The sequence below is a fragment of the Opisthocomus hoazin genome, chromosome 6 (genome assembly GCF_030867145.1).
Source record: "Opisthocomus hoazin isolate bOpiHoa1 chromosome 6, bOpiHoa1.hap1, whole genome shotgun sequence".
NCBI classification, from domain to species: Eukaryota; Metazoa; Chordata; class Aves; order Opisthocomiformes; family Opisthocomidae; genus Opisthocomus; species Opisthocomus hoazin.
This window is the reverse complement of record NC_134419.1, coordinates 61,849,029-61,861,637: the sequence shown is the minus strand read 5'-3', so window position 1 is coordinate 61,861,637 and position 12,609 is coordinate 61,849,029. Positions and strand designations below refer to the sequence as shown.

The following is a 12,609-nucleotide window of genomic DNA, read 5'->3' as shown; positions in this document are numbered from 1 at the left end:
AATGATTCTGAGAGCAATGTGCATAGATCAAGTCAATGGCATCAAAAGATTTTGGGGTGCTGGGACAGCTCAGACAACAACATTTAAAAGAATTATTAAAATATTAGATAACACATAAACATACAAATAACCTCTAATGTAAAACATACATTTACAAAACTTGTGCTAAGTTCAACACAGAGCTTAATAGATTTCATATATGACTTCCCATTTCAATGTTGGAAGCTGGCAGCATGTTTTGAATTTTACTGAGAGGCCAAAAAAGGGGCTAACTTCCGGCAGTGATTCTGTGTTTGAAGTATTTTTTACATTAATAGCCTTTAAAATTCTGCAATATTTTCAATTAGGAATAGCAACCGAAAATACACAGAAAAATGTCAGATTTTCAAAGGAAATGGCAGAAAAAAGCTTTCATTGTAGGAGTTATTTTAGTTTCATTTATTACTTTATAATAAAAAGGAAGAAATGAGAGTCAAATTACTATTTAAAACATTTTTAACACTGCAACATTGAAGCTTTAAATATTAAAAGAACTAGAATTTTATTTGTGGTCACAAGAATAAGTCAAGCTCCTAGGAGAAATCTGGCACAAAGAACTGTTAATAGGAAATGGAGTATCAATTTCTAGCCAGACTGCATATAGATTGAAAGACTTTTTGCTGTCTTCTTATGGTTATTTATTTATAGAGTGCTATTCACAGACATGGGTATCCATTAAACTTAGAGGCAGATTTTGCGGGGGAATGAAAGACTGCTGTGTGCACAGAGCAGTGAATCGAAGTGTAGCCACTGCCCTGGTGAATTAAACTCTTATTACAAGTGACAACAAATGCCTATGAGCTGAGCCAAGGAGCTCTGTGTACTTTGTAAGGGACAACTATGTACACTGTCACCATCACAACTGTTCCCCTTGGTGGCAGTCTGAGTACAGAGGTCAAGGACAGGATGGAACTCAAAAGATTGGCTTTTGCACCATGCCAGTTTGTGTGCTACCTGTTTCTGTAATTTAATGACGTGACATTCTGCTTAAGAAGTAAATTTACATCAAACTCTTCATAAACAGTATTTAAACAAACCTAGTTTAAAATGGTATCTTTATTCTCTTTAGCAAACCTTTGTGAGGATTGTGGTTCTGAATTGAAATGTTTTTTCTAGATGTATTACTAAAATAGAAACAACTTGAAACAAAGATGTAAAGTTTGTCAACAGGCTGGCCAGCCTGGTGAAGAGAGCTTTAAGCTATGAGTCATGAAAGATAGGGACATACCTCAGCAAGTCCAGCAAAAAGCCATGACGATCAGTGAGCAATAAGAGAATCTGACAAAAGGAGAGGCTGAGAGAGCTGGGACTGTTTAGCCTGAAAAGAGCTCGGGAGGATCTTATCAAGTGTATAAATATCTGGCAGGATAGTATGAAGACGACAAAGTCAGACCCTTCTCAGTGGTGCTTAGTAACATTCTCAGCAAAAAAAAATGGTAAGGTAACCTAAGATCACCAGGGAGCAAATGTGGATGAGCTTCTGTCCTTTGCTTAGTCTGTATTATAAAATTGATGCCAAGCTACCAAGAAACCCATGCTCATGGTCAAAGCTACAGTGCATCCAGCAACCCACGTTAACTCCTTCATGCTAGACTGGCCATTTACTTCAGGAACTCTCCCTAGAAGCTAAAATCTCTGTTGACTACTTATTTCATGAACCCCCAGAGCTAACCATTCGTAGTTTTAAGGGACCATGAAAATTTGCAGCTGTATGAAAAAAGCAGCCAACTTACTATCTTCAGTGTTTGCATTTTTAAGGTTACATTTGTAATAAAAAGGGACAGAAAATTATTTTTAAATAAACATGACAGTGGAGGTTGTTTATGAAGGTCCCCAAAACATACCAGATCAGTGACACCAAAACATTTCAGTGACAAAACCTGGCTGTGTTAGGGGCACACAGTACCTGTTGTAAATACATACAGAATCCATTCTCAAAACCTAATCATTTAGAAAAAAATCAATAATATTTCTGAATATTAATTTCTTGGATTATACGTATGTATCTCCAATGTCCAGACAGTGGCCACAAAATTATCCACATCAAAAGCCATGCAATTGAAATAAACACATCTGATCTGTTTCTTCAGAAAACTTTAACTGAATGAACCACATTAACAGCTCTCAAGATGGACAGAGATGCTCAGACACAAACACTGAGCTGAACTGGGAAACCTTATAAATGCCTTTGACATTTACGTGCTGCTTGAATCTATTTAAATAACCACGTCTGTCAGTTATCCTGCTTAGGAGTTTCCATGTATCACAAGGGCTCAGGAATGGTCCACTACTAAGAACTACTCCATAAATAGTTTGATTTCTGTATTAACTATGAGCATCAAAGGCAAATGACATCATGTGTATTAAAATCACAAAGCCCATGTATTTCTGATATTTTCTGAAATTAAAACAATTTGAAAAATATAGCACCTGCTCATCATGTTTTTAAATCAAACTACCTCAGCATGGAAAAGAATCAAAGCCAAATGCATATTATTTTTGCCTTTAAAAGTGCAGTGAAAATAACTGCGCGAGGTTACTCTCCAATGTTAAACCTCCATGCATATAATGGATCCTACATTAAAATCTATTATCTTAATAGATGATCTTATCAAACAATTGCTAGGAAAGATGATAGCAAAATCATGTTTGAAAGTGCCAGAAATGTGAAATATTTTATTTTAATTTTAGTTTCTTCTAATAAACCTAAATACAAATGGGAATTTGCATTAATAAAGACGAAATGTTCAACAGTGTGGAAAATGAGAGTAAAGGAGGTAGAACAGAAAATAAATGTCTTATTGAAGCACAGAAACTTTAAAATCCATTATGACGCTAGTGCTCTGAAATCTTTAAATTGTCTAATTTACAAAATTTATTAAAATACTAATATAAGAAAAACAAAAAAGCGTCAATACAAATACACTGTATTTTCCTAACTCTAATGTGAGGAATTCCATAAATGTAAGTTACATTGATGTACCAAACTACATTTTAATTTCTATTAAATCACTTCAGCTTCTTGATTTGCTTTAATTATTCATGGTCAATCAATATGTGCACATAATGAAACATAACACAACTGGTATAGCAGCTGTTGAAAAAAAGCCAACTTAACTGTCTTCAAAACAGAAGCTTCATAAAGAACGTCTATTGGTTTCTCATACTTCTTTCCATGTCATTTCATAAACACTTTACAGAGCAAGAGTGCAACTGTAAGAGTGAACCTAAATTAGGACTAAAAAAAATTGTTTGATGATTTAAGAATTATTATGGGACAACCCAGCTACATCTGAAATATTTTGTTACAAATAAAGATATATCACCTTACAATAGTGCCTAATTAGAATATGATCTTTATTTGTTATCTCAAAGTACAAATAGTGTAATGTATCATTTGTAAAAACAGCTGGGCATGAGGGAGATTTGGTGGAACCATGATGAGCATTTTAGGTGGTCTTGTATAATGAAAAAAATACATAATAATAAAAACACATAATAATAAAATTGCTAGTTTACAAAAATGTTAACCCACCAACGCCTCCAGCCCCAAAGAAATCAGTGTAAATCTATCAGGTTGCCTTTCTTCGCTTACTCTCCCTCCAGAGAGTGACAGGATACTCTGTTTCATAGAAATAATGTAATCACAATTTAAAGAACAACTAAAGTTTGTAAAGATAGTTTCTCATATGTGATAAAGATGAATGTGTAAATCTTATACAGAAGAAAATTTTCTAGAATGTTTTAGCTGGGCATGAGGCAGATCATATGCAGACCCTTTCTACTTCAAAAAAACTACTATGTAGAATGTTCTAAAGTCAGTAAGAAAATATGACTGAACAAGTAATGCAAAAACATGTTGCTACTCCTTCACACAATTTCACTGGTGCTCTTCAACATCCTCTTTTTTAAAGAGCAGCATGAAAAGTATTGAGCTACAAATTAGGAAGACGACAGATGAAAAGAAATAATTTAACTCTATGGGTAAATACATATAAAATTATTTTCATGTCCCTATTGCTTTTATATATATTGATGAAATTGTGAAAAAAACATATTCAAAGACTAAGATATATGTGCATTTTTTCTGCTGTTTTCTTGTGAACCATACATGCGTGCAATGGTGAGAACGTCTTGCCGTGCTGCAGTTGCACAGTCCCGTCACAAAATTAGTATCACCAGTTCACACCTCTAAAGAAGATCCTGAAATCTCATACACCCACCAGCGAGGGTCCTGTGCTGCCCCCAGGCTGCTAGGATTAAGTAACCCAGCCAGAGAGAAGGAACCAGACCAGAATGTATCCATACTGTGCTGATTTTCGTACGTGTTTTCAAATCTTTATGGCAACTGCAGACTGGCAAAAATTAGTGTCTTACACAGCGTTTCATGCCACAGTCAGAGGGAAAACTAATGTACTGGGTTAGCTGCTATTACAGACCAATCGCTGACCTGTTCTTGGTGCACAAGAGGATCAGTGTCAGTTGCCCATGTTGATTCTTTCAGATCTGTTGATAAAAATGGATGTTGACACACCGTGGCCTCTGGCAGACAGATAAAGTTGTACTTTGACAACGTTTAAGAATTGCCAAAGGGTATATTGTCTATTTTCCTTATACCAAGAATCTCTCTGGTTGCTGATCAATACAGAAGCCATAAATAGAAGTAAGATGAATTGTATTGCAGGCCCTCCTACTGTGCTGAAGTTCAGCTCTATTTCAATAAACACAGATAATTTGCTGTCATAGTTGGCACTCAAACTCAGCCTGCTCACTCACGTAGCCCTGGGGTGTTTGCTCCTAAAATTCAACGCAGTTTTCATCAGTTCTTTTCCATTCATGTGAGTAATGCTGAACTTCCAATGGTAGGAAATTTCAAACACATTATAAAGCCCCAACTGGACTTAAGATTCCCTCTTTGCCCATTATGTGGCAGTTATTACTATTTTCCTGCTATTTAAGAGAGCAGAGATCTCCCACTTTTTCTGAAGAAGGCATAAAGAAAACTGCATTAATTGCAGGACCCTGTTTAGTTATTTATGCTTCTAGAGTAAAAATTATACCATCTCCTGAACTCAATTTGAATTCAAGTGATTTTCTGATTTTACTTTTTCCCTTAGACTATTTATTTTTGAAAAAAAGTTACATATAAGTCATATCTGGCTGTGCTGAGTCAAATTCTAATTATTTTACTCTGTCTTTACCTAGGTAAATCACTTGAGCAAGCTCAGACTTTTGTAAGGTCTTTCAGATCTGACCCATTTTATGCATGTATAGCTTCATAATTATTTAGTTTTAGTAATCCAATTTCAATCATCTCCTGATTATTTTGAGGAAAACTAAATTATGAAGTTTTAAAGTTTCCTCTGTAACATTCTGTTTTTCTCTCCTTACGTACCTCTCATAAATACATGTGTGTACATCTGTGCATGTGTATAATGTGGGCTAAGTATTTCAGTGGAATTCCTCATAAAACGTTTCAGTAGGAACTTCAGTGTGTGTAGCACAATATATATATTCATGAAGGAGACAACATACAGGTATACATATCTACACATCAGACAATTTTATAAGGTCTAAGAACTGATTTGTTAGTTCAAAATGCTAAAATGATTCCCTTAGGATTTATGAGCTAAGAATGCTCAGGGGTTTAGTGTCCTGACATCTCTTTAATTAGCAGTCTCCAAGATCTCACACTAAGAAGATGCTAAGCCAGTGCCTTCTGTCATATCTCCAGAGTTTCAGAAGGCTTGGAAGCCACAGAAGATGAATGTACTATGCCTGTGAGCTATACAACATGTATAAAGTACCGTTTTCTTACTAGTATCAAGCTACCACTTCTTGCTACCACTCCTGCTTTGATGGTGATGCAGTTCTAAAAGAAATCCTAAGAACAATCCAGCAAAAATGGTTGAGGTAAATAAAGATGCCGTTGAAAAATACTTGGAGAACAACCCCCAGTTTGCCAAGGAGTATTTTGACCGAAAAATGAGGGCAGAAGTGCTGGGAAGTATCTTTACAGTGAGCCCTGGAGATGTGAAGGAAGGAGTCAGCTTCAAAGACATGTCCCGTCTGGAGGAGTGTAACATACTTTTTGAGCTGCTAACAGAAATCCAGGATGAAGGAGGAACTATGGAAAAGATAGTGCACAAGGCCCTGCAGAGGCTGGCACAGCTGCTGGCAGCTGATCGGTGTAGTATGTTTATTTATCGTTCCCGAAATGGTATTCCAGAGGTAGCCACCAGGCTTCTCAACGTCACTCCAACTTCCAGCTATGAGGAGAATTTGGTGAATCCAGACAATGAGACTGTTTTTCCTCTAGACATCGGGATAGCGGGATGGGTTGCTCATACCAAGAAGTTTTTTAATATACCTGATGTGAAAAAGGTAAGTGGCTTCTCTTGGGGAATGGGTTTCTGTGCATTTGTATACTCGGCTTCCTGCACAGGGCTTGTGGTACAGAGTCATTCTTCAAAAACATCGCAGAGACAGAAATCCAGACCAAAAGCATGAGAAAAGCAGCAGCAGAGTTTACTTAAAATCCATTAGAACCACATTATGTAGCCTAGGGAGGTGTTTCCAGTATCCTTGTACAATAGTTGTAATGTAATTTACTATAATAAGGGAGAAGAATATTAGATTAATAGAGACCAGTAAGTATTCTGTTTTCCAGTATGGGCTTGCCAGTGTTCTGTCTTATCATTCTGTGCTGCCATACATGCACCTCAGTATAATTCATTTGCAGCTTTTGTAGTGAGGATGCTTGCCTATAAGTAGGTGAACGAAGCCAGATGCAGATGATGTCAACATACATGTTCAGCTTCAAGTCTGTCTTTGAATTTAAAATGGCTCCAAATTTTGAGTATGTCCAGATCCAGGGCTTTTGTTCAGAACCATGTATAGGAAAAGATTATGGAGTTAGAGCTGCTCTGACATTTTCAAAGTTCCTGTTGAATTTGCACAGAATCACCCTCTTTAGTTATGGTGCTGATAAGGGTTATTACAAATGTTAATTAAAATAATGAGTGACCTAAGAGAAATTAAACATGCATTAATAAGAACTTCAGAAACTGCTCTGCAAAACACAGAGAAACATAAATATGCTTTCATTGTTGTAGATTTCTTTAAAAACAGCTAACTTTATATTATCAAATGGTGACATCTTCATCTCTTTTTAGTCTTATGTGGAAAAACTCAGCATAATCAAATGGTGTTAAGATAATCATACAAGATCACAGTCTGGCTCCTCAGTATATTTCCTTTGCAGTCAATTTAAATTTCTGGGACATTTTAGAGATGGAAACCACCTCAGTGTCCTAAGCTCAATGTAAATACTAAAAATCTTTATACACTGCAATTATCCATGTCTTCCAGGATGTAAATAAAAAGTAATGTATTTTATCACATTAAAAGTTGGCAGGCATAAAGAAATAATGGACTGCTTTTAAAGCTCAGAAACAAATGAAAATGTATATACATGTGAAAAAAACATTCCAATATATAGTAAACCAGCTCAGATGTAAGTAGGAACCACAGGAACAAACAGAAGAATGACTGATTTGAGAAAACAAATCGGTCGATTTTTAACCGACCACTAAGATGTTTTCTTCAGTGACTGCTGTTCTGACAAGAAACATCTGACTTACTGCCGCTTACCACCACATGGGGAGACTGGAGGATAATCCTTCTAAATTCATAAGGCTGATTACATGAGAAAAGATCAGGAGGATGAAGAAAGATGTGCCTTCTATCGGACACCGCACTGCTCCTTAATATTATGTGAGAGGTGCCTAGAGCAGGACTGCCCACATGTTTCTGTGTTTGCAAAGGAATTTTGCCGCTACTGCCTTGTCAGAATACAAAATGCACAATGAATAATTCTAGATGGCTACAGTACTTTAAAGATATCTAACCACTTTCTATTGTTGACACAATCCATATCCAAACAGCACAGATTTAAGTCTTAAGTACATGACAACATTGACAAACCTACAGTGAGACATTTTCATGCCTAAGTCACCACCGCTCTATAACGAGAGTGAATATAATAAAAGATCAAAACGGCAATAAATCATTGGAAAAACATAAGACTCCACTTTCAGTGCCTTGTAGCCAGTTCTTTAGGGATTATCTCCTTCTTCAACCTGGAAAGGCACCAATAAACGTGAGGAAGCTCCTCATCCTGACTAATGCTTCAGAAAAGAAAAGCAGACGAAAAGATACAGACCTTCCGTAATTAACTTAGTAGCCAGAACAGTCTTCCCCCACAAGATTATGGACCTGTTGAATGCAAGAGATAACAGTGTTTAATCCAGTATTTAATAGTAGTGAGAAATACGAGGCCAGGCAGGACCACTACCCTAATAATTTGCCTCACATTATTCCCAGGCTCTGGCAGAGCATGTGACTGAAGTATTCCAAAGTAAAATAATAGACTGCATAAAAGCTGGTATGTCCACTAGTATTCTTTAAATATTAACTGATAACATGGACAACATGATAAAGAAAAGTAGAATTACCTTACATCTTTTGTTAAGGCATTATTTCAAAATAAAAGTAAGAAAAGTTAAAAAAGGAGCATGTCTTCTGGGGAATCAAAATCTCACATTCTCAGCCTTTAAGAATCCATAATAAAGACCATATATATGTGCTTTAATCCATCGCGTATTTAAATTATTGCATTATTCCTTTTAATTCAGAGATATTTGAAGACAAAGATTTAACTGAGGCTTGTAAATTCAAGAAATAATATTCCTGGTTATAGTAGAGTATAAAATTATATAAATGGTGAAAAAATGCTTCAAAAGGTGAAGGCTTTTGGATTAGATCCATAAAGGGAATGAAATGTTCTGATGCTGAAATAACAAGCCCTCATTTTTAGAGGTCCTGCACTGGAACCTACTACCCCCAGTGAAGTGAAGTGAAGTGAAGAAACAACAGAGTGTGGAGAGATTCTGGTGCTTCTTCAGATTAAACAGCCAGAGCAGTGATCATTGTGGCACTAATTTAACCACTGGAAACCTAAGATACAAAACAACTTAAATACATCTTCAAGTTGCAAGCACTTGTATCATCCCTTTATAAACTGATTCAGCTTCACTTTGCATGAGTCCTTTTTTCAGGGAGCTCTATGTCTCTTTAATGCAAAGGTGGGAGAGACTTTAATTACAGGCCTGTCTGAAGTGACAGGAGTTTCAAATTCATGGGAATGTGCAGGTCCCCAGACTTCAGGCTGTCTGAACCTGGAGCGAGGAAGAAAAGACACTCGATCCATCTTCTTGAATCTACACCAAATTGTAAAATAAAGATTATTTTAAGAGGGGGGAGAAAATAGCGAAGGGAAGCATGGTTTTGCAGCTCAGTGGTTCAAACTCGCATCTAGCAGTGAGGAGACCTGGACACCGAACTGTTGCCCAGCTGCTGTGTATAAACAGTTGCTCTGGTAACACACAGCAGTGGTCCTGGGACCAGCTGGTGGTCTTAGACTCCCTCCTAGGGCAAGAAGACATTGCTGGAATCAGGCACATCCATGTCAAAAATATGAAGCAGTGGGAAAGCATGGGAGAGAGCAAGATGGTCAATGGCACAACTAGTTGTCCTGAAAATGGAAAGAATGGAGTCACTTTGTGGTGGAGCTGGAAGCAGGGCAGTCACTTGCTAATAAGATGTCTCAGTTCTCAACTCATGTTCTGCTAGTCCCCTAACAAAGCTACTGAAGCTACTGAAGGTGAAGGGCTCTGGAGCAGAGGCTCGCGCCGAAGGACCCTTTCTCCAGTGGCAAAACCGCAGCGGTGAGGCGGCAAAAAGCGCCGAGAGAGAAACAGAAGCACAGGAAGTTCCGTCTGAACATGAGGAAGAACTTCTTCCCTCTGAGGGTGACGGAGCACTGGAACAGGCTGCCCAGGGAGGTTGTGGAGTCTCCTTCTCTGGAGATATTCAAGACCCGCCTGGACAAGGTCCTGTGCAGCCTGCTGTAGGTGACCCTGCTTCGGCAGGAGGGTTGGACTAGATGACCCACAGAGGTCCCTTCCAACCCCTAACATTCTGTGATTCTGTAATGTGATCTTGGAGAAGAAACCCAAATATCCAATGTATTAACAAGGCAGAGTATGTTAAAAAAGCTTCAAAAGCCAGAGTAAGATTGTTAAAGTAATTTTAGAGGGAAGTTCTTGAGAAACAGAGTTGTTAAGATGAGCAGAAGTGAGAGCAAAGATACACAACGCTACAGAAGTACTGCCTTCCTGAATGTCTGGAAAGTAATAAGAATTGACAGAAACAATACCGAGATAAACTAAAAATGGGGAAAAAATGGAGAGGTAGCCTCTTACCTGGGAAGAACTTGCATTGTAAATGTTAATGTCTGCTCCTCCATTTTATCTTATCATCCTGATAATAAAAACCAGATTTTCATAAATGGAAATGTGTTCCAAGCTGTTATAAAGACAAAGATTCAGTCAACTTACAAGAAAATATTTTAACACAGGAACAAATTTCTATTAATCGTGCCTTCCAGAAGAAAAACCCAAACCTTTAATTCTTTTCTTGAATTAACTTGTGTTAAAAGAGGAAAGCTCCCAAAATTAAAGAAGAAATTAACAATAAATATTAAAATTAAAAGTTCCCTTTTAGCCTAATTTTCTTCTTTTATATGAAAAAGATATTAAAGCAATATAATACAAATTCCATTTCAAAAAGTTGCCAAATAGCCATTACATATGGCAATTAACAAGCAGATATTCCAATCAAATGACTGAAAAGTTTTAACCCCCAAATGCTGTTAAATGTATATTATTTTCTACTTGATTCAATTGCAAAATTCCAGTGATCTTGAAGAGACCAAAATCAATTTGTTCTGCAATGTTGGTATGCTACATGTCAAAATGTAGTTGCTTTACATCCCTGACAATACGTGATTTTTTGAGTACGGCTTAATGAATGACCAACTCATTTTGCTAATTGGTTTTGGTTTTGAATCAGACTGATGACATTTTCATAGCTCATGGTAGGTGCTTTTTATTTTCCATTTGTACTCAATTATATCATTATGAAAAAAAAAATTTGTAAGTTGAAATTAGGACAAGAAGAAATAAGAGATGAAGAAAAGTAGCACACCAATACCACCTACACAGTGGTAAAAATTTTGTTTGAGAGATATGAACCAGTGCAGGATTATCAGTGGGAGAAAAAAAATACCAGGAAGAGGAGAAAATACTGCAGGGCTACCAGAAAGAAAAACAGAAACATGTAAAGATGATGGAAAGAAATGTGTGATAATTATGAGAGTGTGACACCAGCTGCTGATGTCAGTGGTTCCTGTGGTTCCTGTTCCAGTGGTGCTCCAGACACACTCCGGTCATCACACATCCAAAGGATGAAGTATTTTGACCAGTCTGAGCTTATCTATGCAACCCAGAACCCCCAGCCCAACATGAGCAAAGTAGTCATAACTGCAAGGGGTCCCAGAAAGTCATGCTTCCTCTGTGCTTCATAAGAGGAAAGAGGTGGAGGAAAATAGGCACCTGCTTCTTTGGCAGTACCACCTCAGCTGCAGGATTAAGTCTTATGACTTCTCTTCAACTGTGATATTTGGTGCACTTCGCCAAACTCAAAATGGAGAGGTGGGCTGCACAGCAGATACTAACATGTCACTCATAGTTGACACAAGAAGGAAAGAACAGTAAGAGTTTTTTGAATGGGAGTGATGGTGATGTGAAAACCAAGGTGTAAATGTGATCTGTGGGACATGAACAAAATTACATCATGCTGCTTCCTAGCGAGGCCCCCAGTTAAGGAAGAAAAGTTAATAGGAAAGTCTCACTTCCTAACATTTCAAACCACATGTATAATGAAGATGCTGAGGGTGTGACAAATTAAAAGCAATTAGGAATAATCAAGTATACTGGAGATGTGAGAAGCCTTGGTGCTAATGACTCTGAGCTCCTGTTCCTATTACCTCAAATGAACCAGAGCATCTTTACCCTGACTAGCCAAAGAGAGAAGAGGGATCCTAGTTCCCTCACATTTTTGTTTTGTGTTGCTCTTCACACTTCATCATTTCTCTGTCTTTCCTGCATTTGCAGAAATTACATACTTCTGCATGTGCAATGGAAATTAAATTAACACGGGTTACACTCTCCCATTACTTACAATAGCTTCTGCACTTTCTGATCAAATTTATACTGCACAAATAATTTACACTGCAGACTTTGACCTGGAGTTTCCAATAGTGTCAAACTCACTTGCTTCAGGCTGCATTTTGTCATTAATCCAATCAGAAATGCTCAAGGCTTAGCTCGGTGTTCTGGAGCACAGTGTAGCAAATCCTGAGATAACATTATGATATTGGGAGGTGTACCTCCTTTGTCAAATGCTGTAGGATGGGTCAATGAACATTGGAATGGTGATCTTCATCGTTTTTTAAGCTTGACATAGAATAAAGCCTGTGAAAGGTTAGAAATTTTTGCAGAGCTCTTTTGCGTAGTTTGATTAAAGAATTGTGGGATATCGAAAACTAAGCAATGAAGGAGGATTCATCATGAAAGAAATAAGGTCTTTAAAAACAAGTAAAACGAA

At 37.3% G+C, this 12,609-nt stretch overlaps 1 protein-coding gene across 2 annotated transcripts in view; it reads left to right on the top strand.

Annotated features, from left to right (window-relative positions):
• The first annotated feature begins 5,943 nt into the window (after nucleotides 1-5,943).
• PDE6C (phosphodiesterase 6C) overlaps nucleotides 5,944-12,609 on the top strand; it is a 29,592-nt gene continuing 22,926 nt past the window's right edge. For both annotated transcript variants that reach the window (XM_075424191.1, XM_009935670.2), the window contains exon 1: nucleotides 5,944-6,423. In XM_075424191.1, coding sequence (XP_075280306.1) covers nucleotides 5,944-6,423 — 480 coding nt within the window. The remainder of the gene's footprint in view (nucleotides 6,424-12,609) is intronic.